This window comes from Trifolium pratense, linkage group LG1 (assembly GCF_020283565.1).
Source record: "Trifolium pratense cultivar HEN17-A07 linkage group LG1, ARS_RC_1.1, whole genome shotgun sequence".
Classification (NCBI taxonomy): Eukaryota; Viridiplantae; Streptophyta; class Magnoliopsida; order Fabales; family Fabaceae; genus Trifolium; species Trifolium pratense.
Genome location: NC_060059.1, coordinates 26,656,037 through 26,671,979, shown reverse-complemented (window position 1 = coordinate 26,671,979; position 15,943 = coordinate 26,656,037). Strand labels below are relative to the sequence as shown.

Sequence of the window (15,943 nt, the reverse complement as noted above, 5' to 3'; positions counted from 1 at the left end):
TGAAATATGATTGACGAACAACTGCCACGAGAAAAGAGAAATCTTCAACGGAACTGAAATTTCGGCAGGCTGGTGACAAATGTTGAGTCTGAGGATCCAACATCGTACTAACACAAAACACAATAGACAAGTTAAAATAAAATAGCAGATGTTCTACACGATGCTCCAACGCCTGTCAGGAGCGATAGTATACTGATGTTGAGACAGATGTTAAAGCATCTCGTACCAGTACAAACAAGTTAATAATAAAATGCAGAACGTAAATAACACATATGAGTTGTTAACCCAGTTCGGTGCAACGTCACCTAATCTGGGGATACCAATCCAGGAAAGAAATCCACTAAATAGTTCCAGTTCAAAGCACTCAATAAACGCCCCGTTTATGACTTATCACCTAGACACTACTCGTGCAACTTCTATCCAGGAACTCTTAGATATGAGAACCTCCGCTCACTTCCCTCAATCAACACAACATGTGTTTACAATCGATAACAATCTGCAAAGAGTCACACTCACATAAAACTAATACCTAGCCAACACTCTTGACTAAGTTCACAATTTGGAGTTGCTTACAAGCTTCCTCCAAATACAATAGTCAACTCATTACCTAAAGGTTTTTGAGTGAGGACATAGTGATCATCTCACAACCCGAGTGGTTCACTTACACCAACTCTCCTAGAGAGTGGCTACAAGACACGAAATCCTAAAGACTACATCTTTGATATACGTTTATGATTCAGTTTCTGTGTGTAAAATTAGGTTTTGGTCTTCCTTTATATAGCCTGAGCTAGCACATACTAGGTCTTGAATTTGGGCTTCAAATTGCAGCGGGTCCAAAAGTTCCAGCAAGGAATATTCTTGAATCAAATATTTTGTTTCCTAAAATAGTTGACGTGTTTAGAAACAAAATTGGTTATAGTTTTTAGCAAGGGTAAAATTGTAATATTTGAAATATAAAAGATACATGGGAGGCTACAGAGAAAACATCATGAGATAACAGTTAGATTAAAATGTTGAAATTACAAGGCTGCTGAGGATCCAAATCGGTAGATTTCATTATCAAATATAAGGACCAAATATATAAGGACCAAATGATTACCTTAGTACAATCTTGAAATATAACAATAAATATTATCATAGACATAAAAAAGATTACAAAAAATTACCTTATTACAACCAATATATTTTTTGCAGTTCATACTAAACCATTGCAATAATGTTACTAAATATTCTTTCTATCTTCAAATATAGTTTTGAAAACTTAACCAAGTGGTTTTATAAATGTGTAATCTTCAAATAGAAAATCAGTTTTGCATATAGTTTTGAAAACTTTAAATAGAAAATCAGTTCTGGATATAATCTATTTGATCTTTCCATTTCGGCTAGCTTCAATCAATAGGAAAAAAAATGTCAAGATTTAAACACAGACAGATGAACAAAATGTCAAGAAGAAAGAATAGAGAGGATAGAAACAATGCTCACCTAATGAAGAGGAAACAAATAGGCTAATCAACATGTAATTTAGTTTAGTTAAAAATCTACTATAAACATGAAACATGTATAAATTTCCGGTTAGAAAAATTAGCACCTGCAACTGGAAAGAACATTTTGTCAAACACATGGTGTGCATTCATAAAACTGAAACAGGACAACATAAAATTGCTAGGTAAGTAAATTCCAACACAACATAGAAACAAATAAGAAGATTTTGTAGTAAAAGTAAGTAAGTTTTTTGATGTAAGAGGATTTCTTCTGTATATTATTATTTTAGTTAGATTTAGTTTTATTATATTTTAGGTTGATTTCTTATTTTTATATTTCACCTAGGTTAGTTATTTTTATATTTTAGGTAGATTTGTAATTTTTATTTAGCTAGGTTTGTTGTTTTTATTTTTACAATCTTTTAGGAGATTTGTTAATTTTATTTTTCACTCCTATTTAAACTAAATTATTGTAGCCTTGAAGGCAACCTTTTGATTGAATAAAAATACAGAGATTTTTCTCAAATTTGGTGGATTCCAAATTACTCATTCTGGTGGATTCCGGAAGTCTAGTGGATTCTAGATTAGTTACTCTTTCTGGTGGATTCCGGAAATCTGGTGGATTCCAGAGCCTTATCTAACAGGTTTGTCGCTTGCGAACCTGTGTTTTATTATAGGATTAGCGCTTGTTTTTCCTTCACGCTCCCGTACTGCGTCAGTTGGTATCAGAGCAGGTTTCTCCTGTTCTTTTCCTAACGTGATCAGCCATGGTGACGAGGGCAGACCTTGCCGATTTAGCTATAATGGTCAAAGCTCTGTCGGATAAGTTGACGACATTGACGACTAAGGGGGACGACGTCGCTAACAACAACCGAAACTGCAACAACAATAAAAACAATAACAACATTAGAAATGACGACAACAACCCATCTACTGATGACTCGAGTTCTGAGGATGAGGAAGTTGTGTCCGAAAAGGGAGGTGAAGAGACTTCAACTATGATAAAAAAATTGTCTTGTGCAAGTCTGGCGATCCACAACTTGATGTCGACCTACCTGTGGCGGCTCCGTCTAAGCCAGATGTATTTGTGCGAAATCCGGCAACAACCTCACCGCCACTAGAACCTTTGGACACTAGGATGCATGCAGCGACTTCCATCTCAGCAAAACCGCCGCATCACAGCCGTCACATTGAACTCAAGGATTTGCTTGTAGATCGGGTTCCATTCGGGTTTTACCTTAAATCTTATGGTTTCGGCACTAGCTCAAGCATATTAACTGAGTTGGGTCAAATACCCTTTTGTGATAAATTTCCAATTTTGTGTGCTATCTTTGAGCAATGGAACCCCGGTGGTCATTTGGATGTGTTGCACTACAAAAATTTTTGTCTCTTGCGACTGATATGTAGCGGCTGTTCTTTGGAACCGTCGCCGCTATCATATTTTCCAGATACTTTGTGGCTGTTATCCTAAACCGTCGTGACTTTTTCTACTTTTCGCGCACTCATATTCGCTCTATTTTTCTCTCCGGAATTTGAATTTTTCTCAAACCCTTCCTTCTTCACATATTCATTCAAAATCGATTCCTTCAATCCCTTAGTTCTTCACATATTTTTTCTCAAACCTTCGTTCTTCGCAGATTTGTTCAATCACTCACAGATTTTCATCGATTCCTTCTTGTTCGATCAAACTCAAGCTCGAACTCGAATACTTTCAATCGGCTTCAAACCTTCTCCTCAAATTCGTTCAACTTTAGCTTCAATCTTCATAATTCAGGTTCATTAGGTTAAATTTGGTAATTAGGTTCACTTAATTTAGTATGATTTTGAAATTTGGTAATTAGGGTTTTGACATTTCATTGTTATTCAGCTTCTGCTTCCTTCAATCAAGCTTCAGATTCATTTTTCGCCGAGATTCGTTCAAATATTCATATTCGTGCTTTGTTCATTCAATCAAACTTCAAAATCCAGGTTCATTTGGTTAAATTTTATTTCCAATTTTACTTTGAAATTTTATGCAAATCAAACCCTGTTATTCAGTTCTGATTCAATTATTGGTAATTTGGTATTTGAAATTGAATGTTTCCTAGCTTGTATGAATTGTTTGATTCCATAAATATGGTTTTGTAGCTTGTATGATTGCTAACTTTATCTAATTTTATGAGAGGTGTTACTCTGTGACTGAATCATTGTTATGAGAAATTGGATTATTTGAAATAGAAATTGCTAACTGTTTCCTTCTAGAAGAAATAAGATTATCTCAAATACTTAGGCTTAAAATGCTTAGGAAAAGGAATATTTGAAAGAAATTTATAAGAGTAAGGTACTTCTCTGATGAAGATGTAGCTTTAGAATGAGACAAAACCAACATTGAATAGGAAAAGAAAACTTCAAGTAATGAACAAGCATGGACTAACACAGAAATTCATTGTAATTTTGTGAAGCAACAGTGCCGAGCGAGTTTCATCGCCTTGTAGATCGCCATAGCTTCAATCATCTTCCACGTAGCAACGGCGAGAGCGTTTCCCTTGTCAAACCCAGGTACCTTCTTCTGTTAATTAAATTTGCATCGCAGTTAGTTACCTTTAATATATAATCATCCACCCTAGGCTTAGTCCACTTAGATTTTCTGTTCTGATTGTTTTGATTGTTACAATGAATAAATATTAGGGGAAACGTTTCCAGAGTTGAAATTGATTTTATCTGCTTGTTTCAAATCATGTATAGTATGCCAGCCTGTGTTTATAGTGTCTTCCACAAGCATTGGCACAACCTCTTCAGAATGCAGATGAGCTTATTGATTTATTTCAAACTTATATGAACAGAGCTAATATGAACTCAAAAATGTTTTGATTTTACTATGATGAAATGATCAATATGAGATGTAATAGAAGAATACTATTTCCATTTGATTATGTAGTTTTTCCAATTTTGTGTTAGATTTGTTGTGTGTATAGGAAACAAGGATCGAAAATTAAACTAGTTGCTTGAAAATTCCTTCTTGAAAATGCAGGTTTAAGTTTAAGTTTGTGGAATGCTAGAGTGGGAAGAAGAGCTTTTATTAGTGATTGTGAGATTTTTTTCAAGGTTTAAGTTTAATTTGTGAATTATATTTATGAATTTTCTGCAATTTTGTCAATGGAATACAAACAAGATACAAGTATCAGATGCTTATTGTATGACATAGGTGGAAGTTGAAGCATTTGTAATTCAAGGACCAAAACTTGCCAATGTGATGAGGCAAGTTAAGAAACTAGGCCAAAAGAAGCCATCTTCTTTCTTTATCTGGTAAGAGCTTATCATCCAAAACACCTTCAATTTACGTCCTTTGGTCCATTAGTTCTTGAGCTATGATCTTATAAAATGAATATTAATGTCATTATAATTAATGTTATTTTCCTAATCAGGTGGTAGAAGAACTTCTGGCTTTTGGCTTAGATTATAGTTTATCTGCTAGCTAATACTTACTAGTTTAGATCTCATAAGAGGGGTTAACTGAGGAAATAAATTAACTTTGATATGTGTATTCTTATCTAGTATCTAGTATAATCTATCACACCATGTAACTAATTAATTCTAACTATATATCCTACTTTTACTAATGTAATAAGTCTTGTGATTTTAGGCACTATGGTAATTGTCACCTCACCTACATGTTTGAAAATCACCAACTTGGCCATTCTTGTGATGTGAGCAATTTTTTCATTATATTTTTGGGTAGATAACTCTGTTGTGGAATCTAGGAAAAAAAAGTCATTGTAGGCTTGTAGCACATTAGTAATTGTACTACAAATCTGATAAATAAGTAACCTGCATCCAGTTCTATTAATCCCCTAAATATAAGCATTGAATTCAGTTCAGTTAGTAAGATATATGACTTGAATATGGAGAAGTGCATGATTTTTTATGTTCTATTGGTTTTACATGTGCAGGGATCAAAAAAATGTTGACTTCAAAAAAATGGATGCTCATGTTCACCAGTTTAAGGATAACAGTGCAAAGGTATACTATTTTATTGAACCAATCCTAAAATATAAGGACCTAATGTATCCCCTTGTAGTCCTTGGTCAAACTAGCATGATGTATCTCCTTGTATCTATCCTGGTTAAACTAGATAAAGACCTATTGTATCTCCTTATAGTCCCTCATAAAACCACTTTAACTAGCATTCTGGATAAACTGTTTTAACATATAAATGCTGGATGTTTTACATATGTCGTAAAGGAGAAAAGGATTTTTCATTTATGTGGTAGCTCATTTCTGTCAATTGCCACAATTTAGGTCTAATTTTCGGACAGAGTGGAAGCGGGAAAAACAACTCTCTTGCAGGTCTTACATCTTTTTACTCTTTTGTAAATCTGCTTTATTGAACATTCATGTTATCTACCTGTCTAGTTAATCTCCAGAGCCGTTGGTGCCGGAAAGGGTTGGTATTGTCTTCCAATTTTCTGAGAGGTACAAATATAAACTAATAAAATATGGTAATAGGTTTTGTTACTTCATAATTTGCATTTTGTTTTAATCTTGTGTTGTAAATATTGAGCTATAATGTTATAGACATCTACTGCATTGTTTCAATTTCACTCTATAATATATATAGTTATCTTGATTATGAAAATGTATTACATGATTGTTCGACATGACATATAAGTAAAGTGTTATACAAATCTTTGTTTCAAACACTTGTCTAACTTGCAACACAATACACCCCTGTTTCATAATTTTGGCTTCATGAAGAATTAACAGTGAGTGCAAAAGTTTGAAGAACAAAGCTACTTGAACAAGGCTCAACTGGTTAGATGCTAGAGAAATCGACGTGAATTTGCTAATTTCATGGTCCGAAACATTGTTGAGGGTAAGTAACTTGATAAAAAAGTTCGGCCGAATAATGTTATATATATTTCAGGATTTAGACTTGTAATTTATATTTCTTTTATGGATACTAATTGCAGCTTGAGCAGCAAATAGTGGCATCAGGTGGCTCAATCCCTATGATGGAATGGAACTGAGTTTCTAAGTGAGTGGATATGTAGAGATAATACACATTTCACTTAGATTATGCATATGTGCCTCTGACATTTTGTTTGCTCTCCATATGCAATTGCACTTTACATCTCATTGTATTGTTGGTTTTTTTGACAGTATGATTGTATTGTTGGTTAATCATAAAGAAAACATGTTTTTGAATCTGTGTCATGTATTGGCTGCGTAGTGTTAGATATTGATACTAATATACTATTTTAAATTGCACTTAATTTGATAACAAAATTATAAACTCTAGTATGAGTATCACCTTCTTTTAAAGAATCCATTGAAAAATACATTTTTTTATTCTATGGATGAGTAGCAAAATTAATTTAGTAGTTCTTTTTAACATTAGTCATTAAGTGAAAAAAAAATTAGGAAAAGAACAATTATCTGTGCCAAAAACCACCTGAATTTTTTTTTTATTTAAAAAAGTATTGCGACGGTTTTAAACCAACGCTAGAATCAACGACAGTTTCAAACCGTCAGGAAAGGGTGAAATAAACTTCTTGCACTTTTAACTTTGCGACGGTTTAAAATCAATTGACGACGGTTGGAAACCGACGCTACGTATGTTGCGACGGTTTGTGTGGCGGTTTAGAAAACTGTCGCCATTATGTGCGACGACGCCAGGATTTGCGTCATTACTGAAACCGTCGTTATTCATGTTTGCGGCAGTTTAAAACCGCCGCTAAACCCTTCCAAAACCGTCGCTAACTAACAATTTTCTTGTAGTGTTGACACGAGACAGGTCCTCTCACTTCATTCAATGGGATCCAAGAGGGTGGTCTCTAGTTCATTGGAGGAGTCAACCTGCAAAGGAAGCTCTTTATCAAAACGAGAACTCGGGGTCGAGTTCTTTTAGTTAGATTTTGTTTTATTATATTTTAGGTTGATTTCTTATTTTTATATTTCAACTAGGTTAGTTATTTTTATATTTTAGGTAGATTTGTAATTTTTATTTAGCTAGGTTTGTTGTTTTTATTTTTACAATTTTTTAGGAGATTTGTTAATTTTATTTTTCACTCCTATTTAAACTAAATTATTGTAGCCTTGAAGGCAACCTTTTGATTGAATAAAAATACAGAGATTTTTCTCAAATTTGGTGGATTCCAAATTACTCCTTCTGGTGGATTCCAGAAGTCTAGTGGATTCTAGATTAGTTACTCTTTCTGGTAGATTCCGGAAATCTGGTGGATTCCAGAGCCTTATCTAACAGGTTTGTAGCTTGCGAACCTGTGTTTTATTATAGGATTAACGCTTGCTTTTCCTTCACGCTTCCGTACTGCGTCAGTTTTGAAAACAATAAAGAAGAAGAAACCACAAATTTTACAGTATAGAGAGAGATGATTATAGAGAAAATCACTAACTCATGTTACATTCTTCTTTCTTCATGTTATTTTTCTTCTGTTGTGAATCTTCTTCTTTCTCCCTCCTTTGACCGTTGTTGTTTTATGGAAAGAGAGACCTGTATTTGACCGAAAGAGAAAAGATAAGATTGAAATATCTAAAATTTGAAATTCAAATTAAAGTGAATGAGTTGTAGGTTAGGCAGCGTGAAATAAATTTGTGAAATTACAATATTGCTTTTTATATTATCCTTTGTAAAATAAAGTGTTCGTGTAAATATTGAAGGGCAAAAAAGTCATGGTTCGAAAAGTGGCTTGAGAATGAATGTGAGACTTTTATGCAATTAATTCCAAGTTTAACCCTCAATGTAAGTGCAAACAAAAACGAAAAAAAAAGGCCAAAAGGGCAAAATCGAATTTTAATAATCATTCTTAGATTATACTATGAGCCTATGTTGGCGGTTCTTTCTGCGTTCGGTGTTTACCTGACCTGACATGAAACAACTCTTGCATTTCGTCTCTTCAACCTCTATCAATCTTACAAGGTTTCTTCTCTCTCTTCTTTATTTCCCAAATTCCTTTTCATTAATATAAATTTATTCTGCGTTTTTCTTTTCTTGGAAAAAAAAATGTTTGATTTTTATTTTTCCTTTAATTTAACTTATTTTAAAATAACTTCAAAATGTTGTATTTGTCACACACTCTCATAAGAATGTTGTAGTTTTTGCAGTGTTCAGAAGCATTTCAGTACCAAAAGCTTGGTTTGTTGTCTTTGTGTGAAAGCAATGGGGTCTAAAAGATTGAAAAGACCCTTTTCAAATTCATCAGAACCCATTTCATCATTTGTTGAGGTTAACAAGGATATCAAGCTCAAAGGGTTGGAAGCAACCCCAAGTTCCAAGAATCATATTATTGTTAAGGTCTAATTCATGTTTAAATCATATTGTCATTTTTATGCTACTCTTAGAGCCCGTTTGGATTGACTTATTTTTGAGCTTACGCAAATAAATAAGTTTTTGTGTATTAATATAAGCTTTTCAAGGTAGTTTATGAGAAAATGACTTATAAAAATACAATTTTTGTTAGTGAAAATTTATGAATTAACTTAAAAGTTTATTTATTTGCATAAGCTATTTTCATATGCTCAAAAATAAGCCAAATCCAAAGGGCCGTTAGTACTATTGTAATCTGTGTAGCACCGACATTTCAAAATGAAATTGTGTCTGGTGTTTGACATGCATCGATGACTGACGTGTTTCAGACACCGACACATGTGGTTACATTCATTTACTTCTATTTGTTAAATTATTATTGGTGTCAATGTATCCTATGTTGTGTTTGGTGTCTGTGCTTCATAGGTTATAATCCTCTTTTCTCTCGTACTTCTTTTGGTTATTAACTAAAAGTTGATAATATAGGAAAATGATGTTGGTAGCTATTCCATTGAGATTGAGAGATTAAGAAATGACCCGGCCATAGTTGACACCATGACTGTTTCGGAACTCCGGAAGACATTGAAGTATGTAAATATGCTTTTCTCTTAAAATGTAGTTACTGTTTTAGTTCTAGTTAGAAACAACATTGTGAAGTTTTGTACCAAAAACAAAAACAAAAAAGAAACAACATTGTGAAGTTATCTATATGTTGAGAATGGTTTTCAATTCTCAGGAGTATAAGGGTCCCTGCCAAAGGTCGTAAAGAAGATCTTTTGTCTGCCTTGAAGAGTTTCATGGACAATAATATGTGTGGTACAATTCTGTCAACATTCTCTAAGTCTTGTTGTTTCTTAAGGAAGAGATTCTGTCAACATTCTTTAAGTCTTGTTGTTTCTTAAGGAAGAGATGAAATTTATTTTTTTGTTCAACTTTAATTATTATTGTCTCCGAACAGTGTCTTTATTTTTTCCTTAACCTCATTGTTGCAATGGTTAAAAAGTCTGTTCGTGTTCTGCAGAACAAGATTCTCAAATTAGAGAAGAGCAAGTGCTGTCCATTTCTTCTGAAAAGCATGTGGATGATGTTAATGATACTCTAGAGACAGATGAACTTAACAAGGATAAGACAAGGTTAAAACAATTAGAACCCGAAAGCAAAATTGTCAAAGCGACAACCAAAAAGAAGCTGATGGTTAAATCAGACGAGGTTTCAGGTTGTGTTCTAAACTCTAGATTATGTAGAATTATATACTCTCTACATGCAGTGATTAAGTTAATCTTCTATGGGTGTTTTTTCCTCAGATTTTAAGCCGTCTAGAGCAAAGAGAAAAGTATCTACGGATGATGTTAGCACTGTAGTGCAATCAGATGAAATCAGTACATCCACTATTCAAACTGAAACATGGACTGTTCTTGCTCACAAGAAACCTCAAAAGCATTGGATTGCTTATAATCCTAGAACTATGAGACCCCCACCTCTTTCTCGGGATACAAAATTTGTCAAGCTTTTGTCATGGAATGTCAATGGATTGAGAGCATTGCTAAAATTAGAGGGATTCTCAGCACTTCAACTGGCCCAAAGGGAAGACTTCGATGTATTGTGCTTGCAAGAGACTAAACTGCAGGTAGAATATTAGTTTTGGTAAATTCTGATGGTTGTGGAAACACTAAGCTAAGAACTAACTGATTTTAAGACTTTGCTTTTATGGTGTAGAAAGATGCTCTTCTCAAGTGAATAACAATAGGACATAACATCAGAAAAAATAAAGGACGGAGAAAATCCTGAACTTAATCATTTTCGTTTTCAAGATATCAAACTATTTTGCTTTGATTGCTGAATATCTTAGTATTCTAGATATTTTGATTTTGCAAGAAGTTAATGTTTGGTTAATAGTTTCAAAGGTCTTTTATTATAATGAAGGTAGAACTCTATGCTATTTTGTAAGTGAGTGGCACGAAACATATATTGGTATTCAACATATTTTGTGATACATGGGACATGTTTTTCTCGCTCAATCTTTTTTGTCAATGACTTCTGCACTTTCAACTAGTTTGATCTCTATAGAAATTTGGTGAAGGTTTCTTGTAGATAAGTTGCAAGTTGCAGACACTTGCTGAAGGACCTCTAATTTTGAGGTCATCGGAAGAACAAGTTAGAACATTAGTCTTGCTTGTTTGGAATTTTTTTTTTTAGTTTTACTAGTTTATTGAAGCCAAATTGGACATGGGTTTGGCATGGGTAATAGTGGATGAGCTTGATATTGACTTCAACAAGCATAGTAGCGGCTTCTCAAATTAGTATGAATTGTTAAGGTTGGCTTGTGATTAGAAAGACAATGAGCTGGCAGTAGGGCTATTTTTTGACTTGCGACTCATTTTAATCTCTCAAATCAAATCTGTTTTCTTTCGAAGAACAGAAGTTCTTCAACAAAATCACTAGCACAAAGATCGATGTTTTGAGGCTGTTCTTGGTCATGAGAATTCTTCAATAGTTTTATGTTATAGTAGAACCTAAGGGTTATTAATAAAAGGTAAAGTTGAGTAATATAATACGAAGAGTTTCTTTACCATGATAGCAAAAGAGTGTTGATTTGCAAATCGCAAAATATGTAAATATGGAGAAGCTACTTCTGACAGTCTTGCTGCCTGATAAAATCTATCAACCATGATGTTTATGTTTGTGAAATTCTTAAGAGGTCATATTCTCTCTTATTTATGAGTGCTCTGGTTTTGCTAACAGGAGAAGGATACCGAGGAAATAAAACAGCGACTGCTAGATGGCTATGAGAACAGCTTTTGGACATGTAGCGTTTCTAAGCTTGGTTATTCTGGAACAGCAATCATCTCAAGGGTGTGTTCACTGTTCACTATGTTCATTCTCCCTCCTCATACTTAATGGAAACTTTTGGTACATAACGTAAAATTGTTTTTTTTTTCTACATTTAGAAGAAAAGACTATTTATAGTATGGAGACTTTAGATGTGACGATACACGATTATTATAGTGTGATTTGTTGTACACATTTTTTTAAATGAAGTTTTTGTCAATGATATTAATGATAATATAACATTATTTTCTACCTACTTCAGGTGAAGCTTTTGTCGCTGCCTACTTTAGGCATATTCTTTCCTCAATAAAGCTAAACACTAATTACATTTGTTCTTATATCGTGGTTGTCTGGTACTCTACTCTGTTGCTTAATCATTCAACTTCGAGAAATAACCATTTGCAGGATAGCTTAGCCATTTGCATGCTTCATTTACAAAATGCAAGAATGGTGTTCAGTTTATAATTCTTTTTCTAATATTATTTTCTTTTAATTGAAATTCTGGCAGATAAAGCCTCTTTCAGTTCGATATGGCCTAGGTATATCTGATCATGATAGTGAGGGTAGACTTGTGACCGTAGAGTTTGATACATTTTATCTGGTAACTGGATATGTGCCTAATTCTGGAGATGGCTTGAAAAGACTGGTACTTGCATTCAAATATGTTACTTTTATATTTCTTTCTGAATTGTTTTTCTATATTTCAATCTAGAAAATGAATCCTCGTATATCTAATCTTTCTGTATTTGAATCTAGTCTTACAGAGTAACCGAATGGGATCCAGCTCTCAGCAATTATTTGAAAGTATGTATTACTTGGCTTAATTAACTTTGTTGTATGTATATATCGCTCTTTTAATACTATTATATTTACTTGTCTTTTCAGAATACGTCATCCATCCTTTGTGAACTTTTTTCCTTTGTCATTTATACGAAATTCGGTGTATGGTATAGCCAAGATAGAGATAATTCATTTTAGCCATGTTTGCATGTATTAAGTTCTTATAAAATATCCTACTATCAATTTTATTCCTTACAAAAAACTTCTATTTTTACCGACACATTTGGTGATTCAAGTGAAAATTTTCATCTATATTTAGTCTCTAAAATCACCATATGGAGGAGTAAACAGGATTGAATAATTTTGCACGGACTTAACCTAATAGTAGGGTGCTTCATAAAGACAACATTTAATCGTTTTGATATTGATTATAAAACTCATTGCAAAGTTATTAATGATACCGAGCATCTAGAGCATGATTTCTTCTCGTTTCAATTTTAAGTGAGGTGTATTTAGTTTTACTTGTTGACCCATTAGTGCTCATCAACCTTCGAAATGTGTATCAATAGGTTAGTGGTAGTCTCTAATATTTTAAGCAACTAGGTTTGGTCTAGTGGCAAGGGATTTGGGTAGTATCCATGAGGTCCTGGGTTCGATTCTCAGCTGCATTGTAAAAAAAAAGTGCTCAGCAACCTTGGGGCTAAATATTCTTTTTTACTTGATAGTTTTATATTTGAAAAACCAAAATGCATTTGGAATAGAAAAACATGTTGAAATGACGTTTGGAATGAATCACTGTTTGAGGTGCAGAATGATTTCTTATGTTGTACATTCTCTTTCCATATGATTAGTATTTATTTGGGTAAATGTTTTCCAATAATATGTTATTAAAATTGTAGTTGTTACGCACCTAGTACTAAGATTCATATGCGATTTATTTTCGGCTTGGTACAGGAGCTGGAAAAGTCAAAGCCTGTAGTTTTGACCGGTGATCTGAATTGTGCTCATGAAGAGATAGACATATACAATCCTGCTGTAAGTGATTGCATGTATAAGTCAATAATCTCATTATGGGTGACTTCAAAATTTCAAAGCAAATTTCAATATTATAGAACTCAATATTTCTTTGAAAGAGCTGTACTTGTAAGTTGGTACGGGGTTGGTCTAACTCAAATCATGCCAAGGTGGTACTACTCCAGTCAATATCATTATAACTACAGATATGCATAAACACAATTATCTGTCGCTGTCATGTGCAATTATCTGCTACTAGTATTAAGTTAAACTCATGTTGAAGGCTCCGTTATCCTTGAACTGGTGCATATAGCAATATTGCAATTATTAACAAGTGTTCCTAGTGTTCACGTGTGTAACAAAGTTTTAAGTCATCATCTCTGTTCAGGGCCAATGGCATCCTTTTAGGAGAATAACCTAATATTTTGGTATTATGTCATGTCTCCCTCTTTCCCTTTTTTGATCTTATTTATGTAGAAAACAAAGACAAGATGAAATGTAAATAGATAACCTTTTTGATAACATCATGAATAATAAAAAGTTTGTACAAGTTACCGAGAGCACAGTGTTTTAATGTACTCTGATAGTTACATAATGTATCCACAGGGAAACAAAAGGAGTGCTGGGTTCACAGATGAAGAGAGGAAATCCTTTGAGACAAACTTGTTATCAAAGGGATTTGTAGATACCTTTAGAAGGCAGCATCCTGGTGTTGTTGGATATACTTATTGGGGTTATCGCCATGGTGGCCGCAAGTTTAACAGAGGTGTTTTTCATACTTAATAGTTAGTGTGCATCGAACATTTGCCAATGTTTACACTTTATTATAGATAAAATCTTTTAACTGTTCTTTCAATTTTTTCTAAAGTCAACTTATATCTTGTGCTTCACAACACTGGTATTTGAAATTCGATTAAGACAAGTTTTAAATACGATTCCAATTCAAATGCTTCACTTAATATGGTAGCTATCCACCTACTTCACCTCTTACCTTTGGGCTAAAAAAATTGTCTAGTTGCATTTTACAATATGTTTAATGATAATTACTTTTGACGAACTGCACATAACATGCGACTGTGCATATCTCTTTGTATTAGTAGTGAGTTAACTTTCAATCATCTGAATGAACTTTGAATTCATTTCAAACAAACTTTGTTTGTTCTGTCAATGATTTTTCTTTTCAAAATTTAAAACAGGATGGCGTCTTGATTATTTCCTTGTCTCGGAGTCCATAGCTGACAAAGTTCATGATTCATACATTCTCCCTGATGTCGTTGGCAGCGATCATTGTCCAATCGGTCTTGTTATGAAGCTTTGAATCTACAATTGAAGCACTGGCTCTAAGCTTGTTTTGAATCTTGATTTATGAAAGCCTATTTACCTGAAGCATGGATTTTTGCTTTTTTTTTTTTTTTTTTTTTTTTTTTTGTCTTGTTTGCTTCATCTTGGAAAGTTCTGCTATCCTTGTAAATACTATCCATGAACAATTTGTCCTTGGATGTTTGCTTTAGAATATGCAATGGTACCTAGGAGGGTTAGATCTAGGGGTGTATTATTGACTTGTACAAAAAAAGTATGTCATTTTCAAAGAGGCAATGTTGAAATCATGAGTTAGTTACACTCTATGAAGCATGGGGACTCACATTGACACTACTATTGTTTAGATTGATATTGTCCCCTTGAGCTTCGCTCAGTTGGTAGGGACATCGCATTTTATATGCAAGAGTCGGGATTCGAATCCCATTTTATATGCAAGAGTCGGGATTCGAATCCCGGACACTCCACTCATCCATTTTTAGCCACTAGACTAGCTAACAAAAAAATAAAATATACACACACATCTGGCTTAAATGTAATTTGTCTTTTATTTTGTTGAACCATAATTTTGGTCCCCTTTTTAATAGCTTAATTTTGGTATTTATTTCAAAAATATTGACCAACTCATAATTTTAATCATCTATTTTGTTAGTGTAATAATAATTTAACTGATCTGACATTAATAGGGGACCATCCCATGATTTTGACCATAATCTTTGTTCCATTAAAATAAAAAACTCTTATCTACAAGAAAAATAAAAATAAAAAACTCTATATTTGTAAAAAAGAAAATATATATGTACTCGTATTCTCTATTTTGTGGCACATCTAAATAAAAAATATATTTAATAGTACAATATTTTATTTTATTGTAAAAAGTTTCATCTAATTTTTTTATTCTCCAACAGAAAAATGTAAGTTATATATAACAAACTCAGAATTACTTTAAATTATTCAAACTGAACGAAATCACAGTTGAGTTGGGATGAAACCATAATCAAACCATATGATGATAACAACTCAGGAGCATCAAGTTCTATTTTTTTTTTCTTTCTTAATTCAGTAGGTTATTTGGTGGGATCCTCTCCAACGAGAGAGGATTCTCTCCCGTACATTACACCCTCCAGTCAAATCCGAGCCTTCAATTTTATTTTCAATTGCAATTTTATTTTTTTATGTGGAAAATCAATGGTCAGATTGTCAATTGGACCTCCTGCAG

At 33.3% G+C, this 15,943-nt stretch overlaps 1 protein-coding gene and 1 long non-coding RNA gene across 5 annotated transcripts; both read left to right on the top strand.

Annotated features, from left to right (window-relative positions):
* Positions 1 to 2,856: 2,856 nt before the first annotated feature.
* LOC123902244 lies at positions 2,857 to 6,667 on the top strand. 3 transcript variants are annotated; one of them, XR_006807520.1, is made up of 7 exons: positions 2,857 to 3,255; positions 3,349 to 3,449; positions 3,923 to 4,565; positions 4,666 to 4,766; positions 5,411 to 5,480; positions 5,760 to 6,333; positions 6,431 to 6,667. It is a non-coding gene; the product is annotated as an uncharacterized LOC123902244 (long non-coding RNA). The 3 variants fall into 3 exon arrangements; XR_006807521.1 differs by having other exon boundaries at positions 2,857 to 3,449; positions 3,929 to 4,565; XR_006807519.1 differs by having other exon boundaries at positions 2,857 to 3,449.
* Positions 6,668 to 8,225: 1,558 nt separating this feature from the next.
* LOC123902243 (DNA-(apurinic or apyrimidinic site) endonuclease, chloroplastic) lies at positions 8,226 to 15,036 on the top strand. 2 transcript variants are annotated; one of them, XM_045951914.1, is made up of 12 exons: positions 8,226 to 8,397; positions 8,583 to 8,772; positions 9,271 to 9,371; positions 9,521 to 9,600; positions 9,806 to 10,000; positions 10,089 to 10,411; positions 11,527 to 11,637; positions 12,122 to 12,259; positions 12,370 to 12,417; positions 13,348 to 13,428; positions 14,014 to 14,173; positions 14,604 to 15,036. In XM_045951914.1, the coding sequence occupies exons 1-12, from the start codon at positions 8,348 to 8,350 to the stop codon at positions 14,723 to 14,725; spliced, it is 1,599 nt and encodes a 532-aa protein (XP_045807870.1). In that variant the 5' UTR covers positions 8,226 to 8,347; the 3' UTR covers positions 14,726 to 15,036. The 2 variants fall into 2 exon arrangements, with proteins under 2 accessions (XP_045807870.1, XP_045807869.1); XM_045951913.1 differs by having other exon boundaries at positions 8,294 to 8,397; positions 8,574 to 8,772.
* Positions 15,037 to 15,943: the final 907 nt, after the last annotated feature.

Excerpts from the sequence above, each read along its gene's own strand:
- LOC123902243 (XM_045951913.1), top strand. The coding sequence starts at position 8,348 with ATGAAACAACTCTTGCATTTCGTCTCTTCAACCTCTATCAATCTTACA. Across the intron at positions 9,372-9,520 it reads GAACTCCGGAAGACATTGAA|GAGTATAAGGGTCCCTGCCA; the intron begins GTATGTAAATAT and ends TTCAATTCTCAG. Across the intron at positions 10,412-11,526 it reads TGCAAGAGACTAAACTGCAG|GAGAAGGATACCGAGGAAAT; the intron begins GTAGAATATTAG and ends TTTTGCTAACAG.